The sequence below is a fragment of the Scyliorhinus torazame genome, chromosome 8 (assembly GCF_047496885.1).
Source record: "Scyliorhinus torazame isolate Kashiwa2021f chromosome 8, sScyTor2.1, whole genome shotgun sequence".
In the NCBI taxonomy this organism is placed as follows: domain Eukaryota; kingdom Metazoa; phylum Chordata; class Chondrichthyes; order Carcharhiniformes; family Scyliorhinidae; genus Scyliorhinus; species Scyliorhinus torazame.
Window position 1 is genome coordinate 153,422,252 of NC_092714.1, and position 21,784 is coordinate 153,444,035.

The 21,784-nt window shown below is 45.5% G+C and overlaps 1 protein-coding gene across 1 annotated transcript in view; it reads left to right on the forward strand.

Moving 5' to 3' along the window:
* Positions 1 to 1,127: 1,127 nt before the first annotated feature.
* LOC140428200 (von Willebrand factor A domain-containing protein 8-like) overlaps positions 1,128 to 21,784 on the forward strand; it is an 83,646-nt gene continuing 62,989 nt past the window's right edge. The window contains exons 1-2 of the mRNA XM_072514384.1: positions 1,128 to 1,238; positions 10,251 to 10,407. Of these exons, the coding sequence (XP_072370485.1) occupies positions 1,190 to 1,238; positions 10,251 to 10,407 (206 nt within the window). The 5' untranslated portion in view covers positions 1,128 to 1,189. The remainder of the gene's footprint in view (positions 1,239 to 10,250; positions 10,408 to 21,784) is intronic.

Here is a 21,784-nt window from a genome sequence, read left to right on the forward strand (position 1 = left end):
AAATTCCTTTGTGAGAAAGCCAAAAAAAAAGTCCCTTTCCATTGTCAGGGGAGTAGGACTAATTGGATTAATTTTCGAAGAGCCAGTGTCTACACAATAAATGGAATGGTGTCCTGCGCTGCTTGGTTTTATTTTACAGCCTTGTTGCCCCTCAGTATTGGACAATGCTGCTGGTACTACCTCATATTATATGTGCAGAAACAGTAGTATGTTGAACCACTTCCTCAGTAGACCACCCACGGGTAGTGATGGAGGAAACCACATTTCCCTTGCATGTTTCTCCATCTCTTCCCTTTGAAAATTCCCAACCTCTTGTCTGATCACAATTCAAGATGAAGAAAGAAAAACTTACATTTATATAGCGTATTTCATGACCTCAGGACATCCCAAAGCACTTTACAGCCAATCAGCACTTTTGTTGTGTCGTCACCATTGTAAAGTGGGAAACACACGAGCCAAGTTGCACACAGCAATATGGCAATAACCAACCAATCTGTTTTTGGTGATGTTGATTGAGGGATGAAAGTTGGCCAGGGAACTAGAGTTAACTCCCCTGCTCATCTTCAAAATAATGTGATAGGGTCATTTACAGTCTCTGTGAGGGTAGACACTACTCCAGTTTAATACCTTGTTCGAAAGACTGTGCCTCCAACATTGCAGTGCTCCCTCAGGGAAACTGGTTTAGCTCAGTTGGCTAGACAGCTGGTTCGTGATGTAGAGCAAGGCCAACAGTGTGGGTTCAATTCCCACCTTCTCAACCTTGCCAATCGCCTGAGGTGTGGTGATCCTCAGGTTAAATCACCACCAGTCAGCTCTCCCCCTCAAAAGGGGAAAGCAGCCTATGGTCAGCTGAGACCATGACTTTACTTTGCTCACTGCACTGGAGTGTCAGCCTGGTTTCTGGAGGGTTCCCATGAACCCACAAACCTTTGATTCTCAGGGGAGTCTGCTATGCAATGGGGGATACAAAAACGGCAATTCCACACAGTAAAACTGATCCCCTCCAAAGGAGTAAATTTGTTCAAACCAATAAGCTGTTCTGAAAACTGCTTCTGCTCTTATCCTTCAAGGAGTGACCATAGCCTCGGGCAGATAAATAATTGGAATATTTTGTCTTTTCACCATTCAGATTACAGTTGAGAAGGACAGTGAATTGGACGTGACCGCCCCAAAACATGGAAGATTTGATATGTTCAACAACCCTCATATTGGGGGCAGCACGTGGGCAGGAGGAACTGGTGAGTTGCCCGATTTCAGAGAATTATCATAGAATTCATAGAATTTACAGTGCAGAAGGAGGCCATTCAGCCCATCAAGTCTGCACCGGCCCTTGGAAAGCGCACCCTACCCAAGCCCACACCCCCATCCTCCCCGTAACCCCGCCCAACCTTTTTGAACACTAAGGGAAAATTTGCATGGCCAATCCACCTAACCTGCACATCTTTGGAGTGTGGAAGGAAACCGGAGTCTCCGGAGGAAACCCACGCAGACACGGGGAGAACGTGCAAACTCCGCACAGACAGTGCGCCAAGCCAGGAATTGAACCTGGGGCCCTGGAGCTGTGAAGCAACTGTGCTAACCACTATGCTACCGTGCTGCCAGGTGAAGAAGTTGGTTTCTAAACAAAACAATAAAGATAACAACAGATTTCATTTCCTTTTGTCATAATATACACCAGTATATCATGGTGCAGACACACACTGATGGACACACAGTGGGACCAATCAACACGCACACCATCGCAGCCAGTCACCAGTGAGAGCACACGCACTATAAAGACAGGGAGCATCAGAGTTCCCGCTCATTCGAATAGCAGCTAGCTAGGAGGACAGAGCTCACAGCCTGCAACACAGACATTCACCATGTGCTGAGTGCATCGACTGATTAGGACAAGGCAAAGGTCTTTAGTTAAAGCTGGTATCGTATTAACCCACAGTCTGAGTATGTTTAAACAGTTAATGATTCAATAAAATAGTGTTGCACTATTTCAAGTGTTGGTGACCTGTATGTGATCAAGAACACCCAACACATCACCTTTGAAGACACAACATTTATATTGTGTTAGTGTCCATGCTTGGTGTATTTTGCCTGGGTTGAACCTAACAGGCCAAGGCCACACCAGCGCGGGTTCAATTCCCGTACTGGCCTCCCCGAACAGGCGCCGGAATGTGGCAACCAGGGGCTTTTCACAGTAACTTCATTGAAGCCTACTTGTGACAATAAGTGATTATTATTATTATCCTCGCCTCCCCTCATCACAGAATTTTCACCTCCATGTGACTCACGAGCCTGTCTCTCCCATGTATGTGTCTCACAATTAACTTTGAGCTTCACACACCGGGTGTGAGCGGATCCAGAATTGCCAATATGTCAAAGATTGAACTTTGATATGATTAGAATTATTACTCTTAAGACATAACATCGGAGATAATCCTATAAAAGTCTCATTCTGACACTGGTTGGCAATTATTTTCATACATCCTGGCGTGCTGAATACAAAGGAATGTTTTCCAGGCCAGGGTAGCAGAAGAGGAATCACTGTCACTAAAAGGGGTTCAAAATGGGTAAGCAGGAAGTGTTGGATTAACAAAAACAGAAAATACTGGAAAATCTCAGCAGGCCTGACAACATCTCTGTGGAGAGAGAAGAGGGCTAATGTTTCGAGTCTGGATGACTCTTTGTCAAAGCTGGAGAGAACTAGAAATAGGGTCAGATTAATACTGTTGTTGGCGTAGAGCAGTGGGGCTGGATAGAGGATCAGTGATAGGTGGAAATTGACAAAAGACCTCATGCACAGAAAGACAAAGGGAATGTGAATGGTGGAGATAACGACTAAGAAGAATTGAGTAGAGTGTTGGTATTGAAAGTTGGTGACAGTGGATGAGATGCATCCAAGGATATTGAAGTAAGTGAGAATGTAAGTTGCAGGTGTGCTGGCCATAGGTTTTCAGTCTACCCTAGACTCAGGGGAAGTGGCAGAGGATTGGAGAATTGTTCAAAAAGGATTGTAAGGATACGCCCATCAATTACAGACCAGTCAGTTTAACTTCAGTGATGGGAAAGCTTTTAGAAACAATTATGCGGGCTAGAATTCATAGTCACAGGGGGAAATTTGGGTTGTTTAGGAAGAGCCAGCATGGATTTCTAAAGGGGAAATTATGTTTAACTGACTTGCTGGAGGTTTTTGAAGAGGCAACAGAAAGGGTCAATGAGGGTAATGCTGTTGATGTGATGTATGTGGACTTTCAGAAGACATTTGGTACAATGCCACACAACAGACTTGCATGAAAAACTATAGCTCATGGAATAAAAGAGACAGTAGCAACATGGATACAAAATTGACTGAATAATAGGAAAAAAAGTAATGGTCAATGGATATTTTTCAGACTGGAGGAAAGTTTGTAGTGGAGTTCCCCAAGGATTGGTATTGGGACCCTTGCAATTCCTGATATGTATTAATGATCTAGATCTTGGTGTGCAGGGGACGATTTGAAAGCTTGTAAATGACACAAAACTTTGAAGTATTGTAAATTGTGAGGAGGACAGTGTAGAACTTCAAAAGGACATAATAAAGTTGGTGGTGTGGACAGATAGGTGGCAGATGAAATTCTATGCGGAGAAATGCTACATTTTGGTCGGAATAATAATCTTTATTAGTGTCACAAGTAGGCTTACATTAACTCTGCAATGTGGCCACACTCTGGCGCCTGTTTGGGTACACTGAGGGAGAATTCAGAATGTCCAATTTACCTAACAAGCATGTCTTTCGGGGCTTGTGGGAGGAAACCGGAGCTCCCGGAGGAAACCCATGCAGACATGGGGAGAACGTGCAGACTCTGTACAGACAGTGACCCAAGTTGGGAATCGAACCCGGGTCTCTGGCGCTGTGAGGCAGCAGTGCTAACCACTGTGCCACCCCAAGGACAGACAATATAAAGTAAAGGGTACAATTCTTAAGGAGGTACAGGAGCAGAGGGACCTGGGTGTAATACGTGCATAGATCTTTGCAGGTAGGGGACAGGTGGAGAGAGTTAATAAACCATATAGTATTCTGGGCTTTATTAATAGGGGCAGAGTACAAGAGCAAGGAGGTTATGCTGAACTTACACAAGACGCTAGTTAGATCTCAGCTGGAATATTGTATACAGTCTAGGCGCCACACTATAGGAAGGATGTGAACGCATTGGAGAGAGTGCAGAAGACGTTTGCAAGAATGGTTTCAGGGATGAGGATAGATTGGAAAGGTTGGGACTGTTCTTTTTGGAGAGAAGGCTAACAGGAGATTTTTTGAAAAAAATTTAGAGTACCCAATTCACTGTGCCGCCGTGCTGCCCGGCTAAGTGGAGATTTGATGGAGGTGTTCAAAATTATGAGGGGGCTGGACAGAGTAGATAGGGAGAAACTGTTCCCGCTCGTGAAAGAATCAAAAACGAGAGGGCACAGATTTAAAGGGATTTTAAAAATAAGCAAATGTGATGTGAGAAAAAACTTTTTCACACACAAGTGGTTTGGGTCTGGAATGCACTGCCTGGAAATGTGGAGGAGGCAAGTTCACTCGAGGTATTTAAGAGGGCATTAGATGATTATTTAAATAGAAACAATGTGCAGTGGTATGGGGAAACGGCAGAAAAATTGCACCAAGTCATAATGCTCATTTGGAGAGCCATTGCAGACACAATGGACCGAATGACCTGCTTCTGGTCTGTAACAATTCTGTGATACTGCTTCTTAAACCAGTAACAGTTTCTGCAAGGTAGACATTAAGCTACACATTATCCGAGTAATTTATCAACCTGCTCCTGCCCAGCACACCACATCCTCCCAATAGTGACTGATGAGGTGCTTGAAACCAAAAGATGACCAAGTGTTTTGGATTTATTTGTATATTTTTAACAAGACCTTAGGGTTAATATGAATGGTGCTCCAGCACAGTAAAATGCTGAAGTGAATTGAAATGGCAGTAGATGTGTCTAGTAACTTGACAGAAGCAGTAATAAGGATGTGGTGTTATGTTTCGTATGGTGATGTTACCCATCTGCTGTGCTTCCCAGACAGACCATAACTGACACATGAATATGATGAGTCTCAGTGCTGTGCGGTTTTTGATTAAAACCACATCAGTAAACGGTTAAAAGAGAAGCTAACTGCTTCTCAGGAATTTTCATCTGACCTCTGGACACATTCCATGGGTTTATGGCTTCATTATCCTCTCACATCCCTCTAAATTGATTATTGAAGGGCCTCCTTCATCTGCTTAACAAAGAAGTAAAGTGGTCACACTAATACCAGCCAAGCTGCTTCTCACAGAAGATGTCCCTTACTCAGTCTTGGTAAGAGTTGGACTGTTTCCACATTCATCCAAGACATTCTGTTTTCTAATCTTCCACCTCTGCCATGTTTCAGCTGGCTCAAAACCCCATTCCTGAACTCAGAGTCAGGCAAACAATCCTGCATTATACACTTATCGAGATATTCAAGAGGGCATTAAATGATTACTTCTATTCAAACAATGTGCAAGGGTATGGGGAACAGGCAGGAAAATTGCACTGAGGCATAATACTCATATGGAAAGCCAGTGCACAATGGGCCGAATGGCCTCCTTCTGCTCCGTAACGATTCATGCAGTGCTGAAGGAGACCATTCAGTCCATTCTTCGTGTGCTAGTTCATTGAAAGAGCTATCCTATTAATCCCAATCCCAACCTTTACCCAATCACTTAGCAATTTTCTTTCTTTTCCAAGTATTCCAAATCTATTTTTTGAAATATTGAATGTGCTTTCACCACCCCTTCACACATTGACTTCGGATCATGATAACTCATGGAGTAAAAAGAGTTCTTCTACCCCTTTCCCCAACCCATTGACTACTTTGCCAATTGTTTTAAGCTTTCAGCTTCTAGTTACTGACCCTCCTTCCAGTGGAAATAGTTATTATATTTCTCTTGGAAACCCTTCTGCGACACTGAGTGTGAAGCACCATCTGTGTTGCCTGAAATTCTTTTTGGTCATGTCATTAATTTCCAAGGAAATAAGAAAACAACCAAAAATAGTCATTATGGGGATTAGGACTGCTGTCAGTTACGTAGTTACATTTGGGAACTAGTCTCATGTCATTCTAAGACTGATGGATGAAAGATTTACACCTCAGTCAGCTAAAGTACCCTTAAATGGGTCTTAACCTTACCCTTACATAGGTCTATAGAGTCAAAGAGTGAAGAAGTATCAATTTGCACATGGTCATGGCCATACATTGATTGTCCAGGATGTTCTGAAGAATGAGAAACTGGTTATGAGGAGGTGTTTGAGATATTGGAACTATTTCTGTTGAAGCAGAGAAGGCATTTTGAAGTATAACAGATTTGGGTCTGCTGTAGACCCCTTCTCAGATTCAGTGGTGACATCACTGCCTTCAGCAGTCTGAGCATCTTATGATTATGGGAACTGGCTCGCACGCCCCATTATCTTCTTGCATTTTACACTGCGGGTTTTCACATAACAGAAACAGTTATGCAGAGAAACAAAGTTCAAGAATAGAAGTAACCTATTCATTAGTTGTTCGCTGTGAAAAGCTTTGTTCTATTTTTGTAGAAAATGTTCTCTTCCCCCTGTCCCAACACGGTTTGTCTCCAAGCGTCACGCCAGGTCCTGTCAATTTTCATCCTGTGGTCATAATTGCTGGCAGTGGAAAGATCATTTTGAAAGGCAAACAAATTGTAAACCATTCAAAAATAAAGGTGAATCATACAAATACAATGCTTTTTGTTTTTGACTGTGTCTGAAGAGGAGGAAAAAGAGAGCAGCCATGTGCCAAAGAAAGAAAGCTGAATCAATAGACCCAGGGCATGTGTGAAAACAAATGATGGATTCCATGTGATTGAAACCTTGTTTGGAACGAGACTCATCAAAAGCCAAAGAGATATAAATAGAATTCTCCCTCTCCTCTTGGATCTAGGCTCCCACTGTAGTAATCTGCAGTAATGTCTAACAAAGGCGAGAAGACAAACATTAATGTGAAGTGTGTTTTTGCAGCAACTCCTTCTCCATATTCTTTACCCCAGCCTCAGCTACATTTACAGAGCAGCTGACAAAGTGTTCCTACTCTGTGGGGTGTTGTTGATCTCGCTAATCTTTCATAAAAATAAATACCATTCCTTGCGACCAGATACTTGTCTGTGTTGCAGGAGGAGCTCATACTAAATCTGTCAGTCTGAAAGAGGGTAACATAATATTTCGAGTTAGGCCACTCAAAAAGTGCCTTGATTGCAAGCAATACAAACACCGACGAAGCTCGGACAAAGAGTCATCCAGACTCAAAACGTCCAGCTCGGTTCTCTCTCCATAGATGTTGTTAGACCTGCCGAGGCTTTCCAGCATTTTCTGCTTTTGTTTCAGATTCCAGCATCTTTTATTCATTACAAGAAATCTGATCTTCATTGCTCCTGGACACATGTGTTGTTAGTTATTGTGAAGGAGGTGCAATCCTTTTCATTTCATAGTTTACACCGTAGAAATCACCCTGAACCAGCTCCATACCGCTAGTGAATGTGGAAGGCATTTTTATAGGAAAGTTGTGACTGGGCCAAGTTTCTTGGTAGCACTGCAGCTAATGCCATCTGATTCTGCAGCCTTCAGCCCAAACATTTCTGCCCATAAAGCTGTTGGAAACGTGGAGCTGCTAACATCGCAGTGTGGAAACAGGACGAGCAACAGGGTATCTCCCTAACCAATCAGATTGATGAAATGTGAAATGAACAGGAAAGGACTGAGAAGGAAATGTAAATTGGAGTGTGGGTGAATTTGGTATCAAATCAGAAAGAGAATTAGAGAGGAAAAGATTAGATTAAGAAAAAGGAGACAGAAAGAAGCGAATAAATAACATTTTGACATTTTCAATGATTCAAAACCTGAAGATGATACTTGACACTTACAGCAGTACATTTTAAGTGCCAGAGAGGTTGATTGGCAATCATGGGTGTATTTCATGGGTAAATTTAGCAAGATTCATAAAGCAGAACGGAGAGGCTAAGGGTGCAATGCCATTTTGATTAAACAAATCACGGAGTGGAGCAACTCAAGACAGCAACTTGTGAAAATCTGGGTTTACTGGGCTGTTGTGCCATTTCCCAATAAATAACTTGCGGTGTTTGCAAGATTGGCTTTGGGAGGCTGTAGAGGTTCAACAAAACTAAGAGCTTTATTTTGAAGATGGTAACATCATGGCTGCGATGCTACACTGCTCCTGCGCAAACGGCCAATGGTGTCATCTCCAATGGCCTCATATAAGCATTCTTGTAAAGTGCCCCTGTTTAGCTGCAAGGCTGCTGGTAAGGAATCACTGAAAATGCTATAGATATACAACATTTCCTCCCCCTTTAAATCAAACTTCCCCAACGTATTCAACAGTAAAACATGAAGCATCAATTGACAACAACAGTCAAAAAGTCAGGCGTTTTGGAGGTCGTCGTTCTCTGAATGGTTAGCGACGAACCTCAGGCATCTGCTTCTTAGTATTTGCTGCAACCTCTGGTGTCTTTAGCCTGGTGTGAACGTCATCTGCAGTTGTTTTAACCGGAGTCGACATTATGATCTGAGGTTGACACGATGTTTGATTGGCAATTGCAGTGCTGCTTTCCCCGATTGGTTCTGTTCGTGTCAGGTTTTCAAGACGGTCCAGGTCATCTCTCGGCACATCTGGATTTGGACTCTTGTCATTTCTGCCTCTGGTGGATTGGTTCTTGTCACCAAAAGTTGATCCGTGTGCCTCTTTCAGATTACACCTTGGGTTTGGACGGTGTAGGAGACCATCATAGTCTGTGCTTTAATGGTGGCAGGAATCTATTATTCACCTACGGTATAGTTTCTTGCCAGAACTTGTCCCTCACGAAAAACACCACTTTACGCTTTGTTTTCCTACTTTATGACTTGATCCTGTTGCTTTTTTCGTACAATGTCTTTTGTCTTTGGTGGATTTAGTAAGTTGACATTTAACCATGAGCAATGCCGGACAAACTTTCTGCTAAGGGTAGTTAGGAAGGTTCATCTGCATTACAATGAAGGTTTGACTGATGATACTTGATAGTATACATGTGTGCTGACAACAGCAATGCCCATATCTGCATTCTGCTCACTGCCAGTGTTGGAATCTCAGTATGCTGTCCAAAAACTGTCATTCATGACAATGGCCCATCAATTATGTGAATTTCCTCCCATACAGGAATTGATAAAACCATTTTATATCAAAGATGATTCCAACAGCTTATTTCTCTATCTGTGCATAATTGCTTTCGGCTTTATGCAATGTTCAGGATGCAAAAGCTATCAGCTTCTCTTCACCTGTAAACGTGATGTGGGAATCTACACAATGAGGTGATGCGTCTCGCCAACTGCAGCTGTGTGTTCAGATCAAAATGTATCAGGACTTCTGACTGGAGCAATGCCTCCTTGGCTTGCATGAATACTTTCTTACATTGATCCGCGATGGAATAAACTCAGAGGGTTAATTTATTCGCACACGCTCAATACAACAAGGTTGCATGCAGACGTAACTTCAGTTGTTCAAAAAGATCTTTGTTTGTTTTTAATATTTTAGGAGTTAGTAATGAGGTTATCTATATATATTTTATAAAAGTAAAGAGGTCTTAGTCCCCTGACACATCTTTAAAATGAAACAGCCTTTCCACAGTCCGGATGGGTAATTCAAGAGTTTTATATCCATCCTTCAGCCCATTTTGTCTAAAGCCTCCCATGGGCAGAGTGTGTCATATGAATAGCAGAAACATTCAGCCCTTTGAGCCTGTTCCTCAAGCAATTTGATTTGAGAAAGCGCCAAAGCCAAATCCAATCCATTCATCACCCAAGCACGGCTCCCTAGATAGGAGCAGAAGCCTTGAAAATTTTTATTTTGTATTTTTTCAGAAATTTCGGGTACCCAATTCATTTTTCCAATTAAGGGGCAATTTAGCGTGGCCAATCCACCTACCCTGCACATCTTTGAGTTGTGGGGAATAAACCCACGCAAACACGGGGCGAATATGCAAACTCCACATGGACAGAGACCCAGGGCTGGGATCGAACCTGGGACTTTGGTGCCGTGAGGCAGCAGTGCTAACCACTGCACCACCATGCTGCCCCGCTAAATTTTATTTTGTAATAATGGTATCTCCTCTCACCTACAAAGGCAGCCTGAAGCAGGAGTTGGATGAAGAGTCCACACTTTTGCTTTTATAATCAATACCTGTTTATTTATTCCAGGTGGAAGAGATACTGCCGGACTCGGTGGGAAAGGTGGTCCCTATCGTTTGGATGCAGGGCACAAGGTGTACCAGGTGTCTCAGGCTGAAAAGGATGCAGTGCCTGAAGAAGTAAGAAGAGCAGCAAGAGAAATGGCTGAGAAAGCATTCAAGGAAAGGTGTGTGTGAGCTGAACTTACTGTTGTAACTGCACTGTGCATGTTTATTCTTTCATCCACTAAACATGAAGTTGATTAAAGCATCAAATGCAGGTCTGCGGCCCAACAACAGCTGCAATTTTAAGGAATGATGTCCTGTTGTATGGAGAGTCAAGTGTAAGGCCACAGCACACAGCTGGTTCCACTTGCCTTTCAGAGCGATTTCATAGAATTTACACTGCAGAAGGAGGCCATTCGGCCCATCAAATCTGCATCGGCCCTTGGAAAGAACACTCTACTTAAGCCCACGCCACCACCCTATTCCCGTAACCCAGTAACCCCACCTAACCTTTTGGACACTAAGGGGCAATTTAGCATGGCCAATCCACCTAACCTGCCCATCTTTGGACTGTGGGAGGAAACCCACGCAGACGCGGGGAGAAAATGCAAACTCCATACGGACAGTCACCCGAGGCCGGAATTGAACCCAGGACCCTGGAGCTGTGAGGCAGAAGTGCTAACCACTGTGTCACCGTGCCACCCCGAACCGGCCTATAATTTTTTGGCATTTCCTTCATATCCTTTTTAAACAATGGAACCACATTTGGAAAATAATCCTCCCTGCATCTGCTATCTCCTCTCTGACCTCCTTCAATATCCTGGGAAACAATCCATCAGCCACTGACAACTGATCCACTTTCAACACCTCTAACACTTCCTCTTTCGTTCTATTTATTTTATCCAATATTTCACACTGCTCCTCTTGGATTACTATATTCGCATCAATTCTTTCCTTTGTGAATAGGGAGACAAAAAAGTTGTTTAAAACTTCCCAAATCCTCTGCATCTTCACACAAGTTCTCATCTTAGAGCAGTTGGGGAGGCTTTAAACTAATATGGTGGAGGGATGGGAACCTTTGTAAGGATTCAGAGCAGGGGAATCAAGAACAAGATAAAAAGACAAAAAGGAGAATAAGAAAAGTGATAGTCAGAGAAACTAAGGGCCTGTATCAGATAATAACACTTTAAAAAATAGTAGGGACAGGACAAGGTACGTTAAAAGGAGTGGCCTTAGGGCAGCACGGTGGCACAGTGGGTTAGCCCTGCAGCCTCATGGCGCCGAGGTCCCAGGTTCGATCCCGGCTCTGGGTCACTGTCGGTGTGGAGATTCCACATTCTCCCCGTGTTTGCATGGGTTTCGTCCCCACAACCCAAAGATGTGCAGGGTAGGTGGATTGGCCATGCTAAATTGCCCCTTAATCGGAAAAAATTAATTGGGTAATTTAAATTTATTTTTTAAAAAGTAGTGGCCTTCAAGTTTTCTACCTGAACACGCGGAGCATTCAAAATAAAATGGATGAATTAGTTGCACAGATAGATATAAAGGGATATGATATGGTTGAGATTACAGAGCCATAGTTCCAAGGTGACCAAGGATGGGAACTATACATTGAGGGCTATTCAGTTTTTAGGAAGGACAGGCAGAAAGGAAAAGGTGGTGGAGTTGCATTGTTGAATAAAGAAGCTATTGATACAATATTGAGGAAAGATATTAGCACAAATGAGGGGTAAAAGAAGGCGGTGAACATATGGCGGGGTGGAAGGAAAAAGGAGACAGAGGGGGAGGAAAAAGGAGGAATTTTCTGAGGTAAAGGTGAGTTCTTTGGCCCAAGTTTTTCACGCTTCTTAATAAAATGTAGAGAAACTGTTTCTGTGTGTGGGCAAACATAAAAAACAAGAGTTATAAATATAATATAGTCACTAATAAACCAAGCAGGAAATCCAGGAGAAAAGCTCTTTACCCAGAGAGTGGTGCGAATGTGGAACTTGCGACTAGAGGGAGTCATTGAATTGATTAGTCTTTAAGGTGAAGCTGGATAAACACATGGCTGCAGTCAGGTGGGAAGAGGTTCATGTGGACCATAACCACCCACACACATGGACTGTTGAGCTAATTGGCCTGTTTCTGTATTAGAAAGTTGATAGAATATGCAGTAATAACTCTCTATTTTCACAAACACCCTTTTACTTCAAATACCTTTTAATTTCTCCACAATCTTGCATAACTCTTTAGGCTAAGAATTGGATAAACTATGGGAACCTCTGAAAGCAGAATTTAGGGATCTGGGAAAGTAGTTTAAAAACAGGACCCAGACGATAGTAATCTCTGGATTACGTCTGGGCCACGTGCCAGTGAGGAGAGAAATAGGAGGTCTGGAGGGCATCTGCTTCAATGCACGGAGTATAACAGGTGAGACAGATGAATTTAGAGCCCTGATTCATGCGCAAAATTTGGATGTGGTTGCGGTAACGGAGACTTGGTTAAAAAAGGGACAGGACTGGCAGTTAAATATTCCGTGACATAGGTGTTTTAGGCAAGACAGAGGAAAAGGTAAAAGAAGTGGGGTCGTTGCAATACTGGTTAGAGAACATATTACAGCTATGATGTGGCGATGCCGCCGTTGGACTGGGGTGGGCACAGTAAGAAGTCTTACAACACCAGGTTAAAGTCCAACAGGTTTGTTTCAAACACTAGCGTTTGGAGCACTGCTCCTTCCTCAGGTGAATGAAGAGGTAGGTTCAAGAAACACATATATAGACAAAGTCAAAGATGCAAAACGATACTTTGAATGCAAGTCTTCGCAGGCAAGACCTTTGCAGGTAAGGCTTGGACTTGTAGACTTAATTTCCTGTTATGGAAAAGGGCAACTATGGGCCTGAGATCAAATTCTAAACTGGAGCAAGGCTGATTTTAATGATATCAGATATGATTTGGCCAGAGTGGACTGGGAGGAGACACTTTTAGGTAAATCTGTGACAGAACAGTGGGACGCATTCAAGAAGGAAATAGGGAGAGTACAGGGCCAATCAAGAAAAAGGGTGAGACCAACAATTCCAGTGAACCCTGGATATCAAGAGATGTACAGCATTGGATAAAAAGAAAAACGGAGGCTTATGGCAGATAGTGAGGGCTCAAACAGCAGAAGCCCTCGAGGCGCATAGAATGTGCAAGAGGGAACTTAAAAAGGAAATTAGGAAAACAAAAAAGGGACATGAAAGGAGACTGGCAGGTAAAATAAGGGAAAATTCTAAATTGTGTTACAAGTACATTAAGGGTAAAAGGATAACTAGCAAAAGAGTAGGGCCAATTAAGGACCACAGTATTAATTTATGTGTGGAGCCGGAGGATGTAGGTAGGGTTCTGTATGAATACTTTGTGTCAGTGTTCATTCGAGGGACAACATGGGTATAGAAATCAGGGAGAAGGACTGGAATAAATTCAAAGAGATTAACATAGACAGAGAGGAGGTTCTTTTTTCTCTCGATAAATTTAGAGTACCCAATTCATCTTTTCCAATTAAGGGGCAATTTAGTGTGGCCAATCCACCTACCCTGCACATCTTTGGGTTGTGGGGGCGAAACCCACGCAAACACTGGGAGAATGTACAAACTCCACACGGACAGTGACCCAGAGCCGCGATCGAACCTGGGACCTCGGCGCCATGAGGCAGCAGTGATATCCACTGCGCCACCGTGCCAACCCCGGAGAGGAGGTTCTGAGTGGTCTGGCAGGCTTAAAGATAGACAATCTTCCAGGGCCAGGTGAAATATATCCCAGGCCGCTGAGTGAGGCAAGGGAGGAAATAGCAGAGGCGCTGGTAATAATTTGCAATTGCTCTCTGGCCACAGGAGAGGTGCTGAAAGACTGGAGGACAGTGTGGGCGGCACGGTAGTGCAGTGGTTAGCACCATTGCTTTCACAGCTTCAAGGACCCGGGTTCGATTCCCAGCTTGGGTCACTGTCTGTGTGGAGTCTGCACGTTTTCTCTGTGTCTCCGGGTGCTCCGGTTTCCTCCCACAAGTCCCGAAAGATGTGCTTGTTTGGCGAATTGGACATTCTAAATTCGCCCTCAGTATACCCGAACAGGCGCGTAGTTAGGAGACGAGGGTATTTTCACAGTAACTTCATTGCACTGTTAATGTACGCCTTCTTGTGACACTAATAAAGGTTATTATTATTCAAGAAGGGAGGAAGGGATCAAAACCAGGAAACTACAGTTCAGTCGGTCTAACCTCAGTGGTGGGGAAACTGTTGAAAGCAATTCTGAGAGACAGAATTGATTTGCATTTAGAGAGGCAGGGGTTAATCAAGAACAGTCAGCATTTATTTGTTATGGCGTGGTCATGTTTCACCAACTTGATTGAATTTTCCGAAGAGGTGACCAGGTGTTTAGATGAGGGAAATGCATCTGATGTAGTCTTGTGGTCTTCAGCAAGGCTTTTGATGAGGTCTCACATGGGAGACTGATAGCGAAGGCAAGAGCCCATGGAATTCAAGGAAATTTGGCAAATTGGATCCAAAATTGGCGGAGTGGCAGGAAGCAGAGGGTGATGGCACTAATATCCTTTCGGGAAGGAATTTTGTCGTTCTTACCTGGTCTGGTCACCATGTGACTCCAGATCCACAGCAATGTAGTTGACTCTTAAATTCCCTCAGGAATGGGCAATAGATGCTGGCCCAGCTGGCGACTCTCTCATCCCATGAACGAATAAAATAAAAATCTAATTCTACATGAGGTAAGATCAAATGTGCATATATATAGCACCTCTCACAACCACAGGACGTCCCACAGTGCTATACAGCCAATGGTGTACTTTTACAGACAAAAGTAATCTCTCTCCATTAGGGATAGAGACAGAATTGTTTGTACACAACTTGAGGAACGAACAGTCTACAAGGGTGGGGCGAGGTGAGGAGGCAGATCTCCATGAACTACCACAGCTGGTATGGGGATTGGTGTTATTTTGCATCACACACTAGCCATCTCGTCAACTGAGTTAAGCAACCCCCTCCACTTTTTATAGTAATGGAGGAAACATTGTCATTGATACACAGCATGATCCCGCAAAGCGCAATGTGATAATGGACAGGCTTCTTTTTTTTAGCGATGTCAGTTGAGCGATGGACATGGACCTGTACACAGATGAGGACAATTCACTCACCCTTCGGGACTAGTATGGTGGGACCTTTACTGTCCACCTGAGAAGGTAGAGGGGGCCTCGTTTTTATGTCTCCTTCTGAAAGAGCGCATGTCAGACCCTCACTACTGCACTGGAGTGTCAGCCTGGATTTTTACTCGGGTTTCTGGAATTGAACTTGACCCCGCAACCTCTGACTGAGATAAGATTGCGGCACAATGGTTATCACAACTGCCTCGCAGTGCCAGAGATCCGGGATCAATTCTGGCGGCAGTTGACTGTCTGTGTGGCGTTTGCACTTTCTCCCCACTTCTGTGTGTGTTTCCTCCGGGTGCTCCAGTTTCCTCCCACAGTCCAAAGATGTGCAGGTTAGGTGGATTGGCCATGATAAATTGCCCTTAGAGTCCAGGGATGTGCAGGTTAGGTGGGGTTCCAGGGTAGGGCAGGGAGTGGTCCTAAGTAGGGTGGTCTTTCAGATACGGTGCAGACTTGATGGGCTGAATGGTCTCCTTCTGCACTGTAGGGATTATATTTTATGGTTCTATGTGGCTGACACCACAAAATGGATTAACCATTGCTAAAATTGGACCTTGGTGTTCCAAGATGTGGAGGTTAGGTGGGGTTATAGGCCGGTTAGCCTGACTTCGGTCATTGGTAAGATTTTAGAGTCCATTATTAAAGGTGAGATCGCGGAGTACTTGGAAGTGCATGGCAAAATAGGACTGAGTCAGCATGGCTTCGTCAAGGGGAGGTCATGTCTGACAAATCTGTTAGATTTCTTTGAGGAAGTAACAAGGAAGTTAGACAAAGGAGAACCAGTGGGCGTGATTTATTTAGAGTTCCAGAAGGTCTTTGACAAGGTGCCGTATAGTAGACTGTTAAATAAGTTAAGAACCCATGGTGTTTAGGGTAAGATCCTGGCATGGGTAGAGGATTGACTTACTGGCAGAAGGCAGAGAGTGGGGATAAAGGGGTCTTTTTCAGGATGGCAGCCTGTGACGAGTGGTGTGCCTCAGGGGTCGGTGCTGGGACCACAACTTTTCACAACATACATTAATGATCTGGAAGAAGGCATTGTTGCTAAGTTTGAATTTGGATTTTGTTTATTGTCATGTGTACCAAGGTACAAAGAAAAGTATTTTTCTGCGAGCAGCTCAACAGATCATTAAGTTCATGAAAAGGAAATAAAAGAAAAGACATAATAGGGCTACACAAGGTACACAATGTAACTACATAACACCGGCACCGGGTGAAGCATAGAGGGGTGTAGTGTTAATGAGGTCAGTCCATAAGAGGGTCGTTTAGGAGTCTGGTAACAGCGTGGAAGAAGCTGTTTTTGAGTCTATTCGTGCGTGTTCTCAGACTTTTGTATCGCCTGCCCGATGGAAGAAGTTGGAAGAGTGAATAAGCCAGGTGGGAGGGGTCTTTGATTATGCTGCCCGCTTTCCCCAGGCAGCGAAAGGTGTAGATGGAGTCAATGGATGGGACTGGGCTGTGTTCAGGTCTCTCTGAAGTTTCTTGCGGTCTTGGGCCGAGCATACCAGGCTGTGATGCAGCCAGATAGGATGCTTTTTATGGTGCATCTGTAAAAATTGGCAAGGGTTAATGTGGACATGCCAAATTTCCTTAGTTTCCTGAGGAATTATAGGCATTGTTGTGCTTTCTTGGTGGTAGCATCAACGTGGGTGGGCCAGGACAGATTTTTGGAGATGTGTACCCTTATGAATTTGAAACTGCTAACCATCTCCACCTCGGCCCCATTGATGCTGACAGGGGTGTGTACAGTACTTTGCTTTCTGAAGTCAATGACCAGATCTTTAGTTTTGCTGGCATTGAGGGATAGATTGTTTGTCATTGCACCACTCCACTAGGTTCTCAATCTCCCTCCTGTATTTTGACTCGTCGTTACTCAAGATCCGGCCCACTATGGTCGTAACGCCAGAAAACTTGTCGATGGAGTTGAAATCAAATTTTGCCACGCAGTCGTGTGTGTACAGGGAGTATAGTAGGGGGCTAAGTGCGCAGCCTTGCGGGGGCCCGGTATTGAGGACTATTGTGGTGGAGCTGTTGTTGCTTATTCTTACTGATTGTGGTCTGTGGGTTAGAAAGTTGAGGACCCAGTTGCAGAGTGAGGAGCCAAGTCCTAGGTTTTGGAGCTTTGATATGGGCTTGGCTGGGATTATGGTGTTGAAGGCGGAGCTGTAGTCCATAAATAGGAGTCTGATCTCGGAGTCCTTGTTGTCGAGATGCTCTAGGGATGAGTGTAGGGCTAGGGAGATGGCGTCTGCTGTGGACCGGATGGAGGTGATGTGCTTCATGACCAACCTCTCGAAGCACTTCATCACGACTGAAGTCAGGGTCACCGGACGGTAGTCATTGAGGCTCGTTGCCTGGTTCTTCTTTGGCAGCGGTATGATGGTGGTATTCTTGAAGCAGGTGGGGACCTCGGAGCGGAGTAGGGACAGGTTAACGATGTCTGCAAACACATCTGCCAGCTGTTCCACACAGACTCTGAATGCATGACCAAGGATCCCGTCCGGACCTGTCGCCTTCTGAGGGTTCACTTTCAGGAAAGCCGATCTGACTTCGGAAGCTGTGATGGTGGGTATGGGTGAGTTATGGGCTGCTGGGGCACTCGACAGCAGATCGTTGGTTTCCTGCTCGAACCGAGCATAGAGTTCATCAGGGAGGCACTGCTCGGCTTCAATTTGTAGCCCGTTATGTTGTTTAGGCCTTGCCACAACCGCCGAGTGTCTGTTAAATTAGTCTGTGACTAGAGCTTGGTCTGATATTCTCTCTTGGCATCTTGGATGGCTTTGCGGAGGTCGTCGTACATGGATTTCTTGTATAGGTCAGGGTCGCCTGACTTGAATGCCTCAGACCTGTCTTTCAGTAGGGAGTCAATCTCGCGATTGAGCCATGTTTTCTGGTTGGGGAACGTACGCGCTGCTTTCTTTGGCACGCAGTTGTCCACACATTTGCTGGTGAAGTCTGTGATGGTGGTGGCATACTCATTTAAGTTTGCAAATGATACAAAGATCTGCAGAGGGGCAGGTAGTATTGAGGAAGCAGGCAGGCTGCAGAAGGACTTGGACAGGCTAGGAGAGTGGGCAAAGAAGTGGCAGATGGAATACAATGTGGAAAAGTGTGAGGTTATGCACTTTGGAAGGAGAAATGGAGGCATAGACTATTTTCTGAATGGGAAGATGCTTAGGAAATCAGAAGCACAAAGGCACTTGGGAGTCCTTGTTCACGATTCTCTTGAGGTTAACGTGCAGGTTCACTGGGTGGGAAGGGATGGTATATCTTGGCGGGGCGAGCCACCCGCACTAGCTAACTAAAATCGGCTAGTGAACGGAGGTGAGGTGAGAGGAGGGCTGCTGACATTGGAGCCTGGTTAGCAGGTTTTGATGGGCCTACGAGGTGAGCGAGCGGGTGGGGGGGAAGGGATTGATGCTGGGAGATGTTTTTTCGAGAGGAAATGTAGGAGTTTTTGGGAGGGGGGGAAGGGGTTCGATGTTAATAATGGATAGGGGTGGGTCAGGCTCATGGGGCAGGGCCCAGTGGTATGATGATGGTGGATAAGAAGGGTGGGGGGGGGGGGGGGGGGGGGGGTGGTGAGAAACCCCCAGTTAGGATAGTCACGTGGAACGTGAGGGGGTTAGGAGGTCCGGTTAAGAGGTCAAGGGTGTTTGCGCATCTTAAAAGTTTGAAAGCCCAGTAGCAATGCTGCAGGAGACTCACTTGAGGGTGAAGGACCAGATGAGACTTGAAAAGGGTTGGGTTAGTCAGGTGTTTCACTCTGGATTTGACGGAAGGGCTCTAGGGGTAGTGGTAATGGTCAGCAAAAGAGTACTCTTCCAGATGGAGAAGCTAGTGGCAGATCAGGGGAAGGTTAGTGGCGTTATTAAGTGTATACGGCCCCAATTGGGACGATGTGGGATTCACAAAGAAGGCGTTAGGGGCCATCCCCGACTTGGACACACACGAACTGACAGTGGGGGGGAACTGGAACTTGGTGCAGGAGCCATGGTTGGACTATTCACGGCCGCGCTCGCTGGTCCCTTCAGGGGGGGGGGGGGGGAGGGGGGAAGCGTTGGTTGGGCTAATGGGAGGGGTGGACCCTTGGAGGTTTCTGCACCCGAGGGAGCGGGAGTACTCATTTTTCTCAGCAGCACAAATGGTCTACTCGCGGATCGACTTTTTCGTGGTGGGGAAGGCTTTGTTGGCTGGGATTAAGGGGTCGGAATACTGGGCAATTGCAGTGTCAGGTCATGCTCCGCATTGGGTGGATATAGTGCTGGAGAAGGGGGTAGCGCAGAGGCTGGGGTGGAAATTAGATGTGGGACGTTTGGGGGACCAAGCCTGTGACAAAATTGAAAAGGTAATTAAGGAATATGTAGGTTTCAACTGTATGGGTGAGGTGTTGAAGGCAGTTGTCTGGGAGGCTCTAAAGGCAATGGTGAGGGGGGAGGTGATTTCATTTAAGGCCAGGGTGGACAAAGAGGAGAGGTTGGAGCGGCAGAGGGTAATAGATGAGATGTTGGAGGTAGATAGGAGTTATGCAGAAGATGGGGACCCAGCGAAGCTGGAAAAGAAGAAGGAACTACAGGCGAGCTTTGACCGACTATCTACCAAGAAGGCGGTGCGCCAACTGAGACGAGCAAGGGGTGCAGTTTACGAACATGGAGATATGATACCAGGTCAGCTCCGGAGGGTTGCAGAGGCAAGGGAAATTGTGCAGGTGAGGGATAGGGCAGGGAATTAGTGGTGGCTCCGGATCTGATTAACAAGGTTTTTGAGGAATTTTATGAGAGGTTGTACAGGTCAGAGCCACCTGGGGGAGACCGTGAGATGCAGGAATTTCTAGATGGGTTGGAGTACCCAAGGTTAGGGGAGGGGGACAGGGCTACATTAGAAGGAGTGATAGTGGAGCAGGAGATAAAGGATGCGATTGGGAGGATTCAGTCGGGGAAGGTGGCAGGGCCGGATGGGTTTCCGGTGGAATATTATAAAAAAATCAAGGATAAGCTGGCACCCCTGATGGTGGGGATGTTTGAAGAGGCGATAGGGAAGTGGGTATTGCCACAAACTTTGGGGCAGGCATCGATTTCCCTGTTACTAAAAAAAGATAAGGATCCGACGGAGTGTGGGTCGTATAGGCCCATATCACTTCTGAATGTGGACGCAAAAGTATTGGCAAAGGTACTGGCGGGTAGGCTGGAGGAGTGCCTCCCGAAGGTGATATGTGAAGATCAGACGGGATTCGTGAGATTCTTTCCAAACGTTAGAAGGGTATTGAACGTCGTTATGGCACCGGCAGAGGGGAAGGAAACAGAGGTGGTTGTGGCATTGGACACTGAGAAGGCGTTTGACCGGGTAGAATGGGGGGTACTTGATGGCAGTTCTGGAGCGGTTTGGGATTGGACCAAGATTTGTGCACTGGTAAAGCTACTATATAAGGAGCCGAGGGCGAGTGTCTGCACAAACAACATCAGCTTGAGATACTTTTATCTCCACCATGGGACTAGGCAGGGATGTCCTATGTCCGCCCCTGCTGTTTGCACTCGCGATTGAGCCGTTGACCATCCAATTAAGAAGTTCGGGGGTATGGAAAGGAATAGTGCGAGGGGGGATAGAGCATAGGATGTCCTTATATGCTGATGACTTGCTGTTATACGTGTCGGAACTGAGTGTGTCGATAGGGGGAATATTGAAGCTGCTTCGAGTGTTTGGGTCTTTCTCGGTACAAACTAAATCAGGACAAGAGTGAGTATTTTGTAGTCTCTCGGCCGGGGGTGGGGCAGGGCTGGGGGGGGGGGCTGCTATTCCGTCGGGTAGGGACTCACTTTAGGTACCTGGGGGTGCAGGTTGCCCGGGAGTGGGGGGGGGGGGGGGGGGGGCGGTGCTCCGCAGGTACAACATTTCTAGTTTGGTGAGGAGAGTGAAAGCTGATCTGGCAAGGTGGGATGGTCTCCCTCTGTCACTGGCGGGTTGGGTACAGTCGATTAAAATGAACGTGTTGCTACGATTTTTGTTTATTTTTCAATGCCTGCCGATTTTCCTGCCAAAGGCCTTTTTCAGAGAGATTGAGGGATGGATTACGTCGTTCATATGGGGAGGGAAGGTGGCCAGAGTTAGAAAGGTGCTGCTACAGAGGGGAAGGCAGGCAGGGGGTTTCCCGAACCTGATGTATTACTACTGGGCGGCGAATGTGGAGAAGATGCGTAGCTGGGTCAGAGGGGTTGATTCCCAGTGGGTCAGAAAGGAGGAGAGTTTGTGCAGGGGGTCGGGATTGAAAGCACTAGCAACAGCGCCGCTCCCGATAGCCCCGGGGAAGTCCTCAGGGAGTCCGGTGATAATAGCTTCATTGAGAATTTGGAGGCAGTTTCGCCAACACTTCGGGTTGGGGGGAGGGT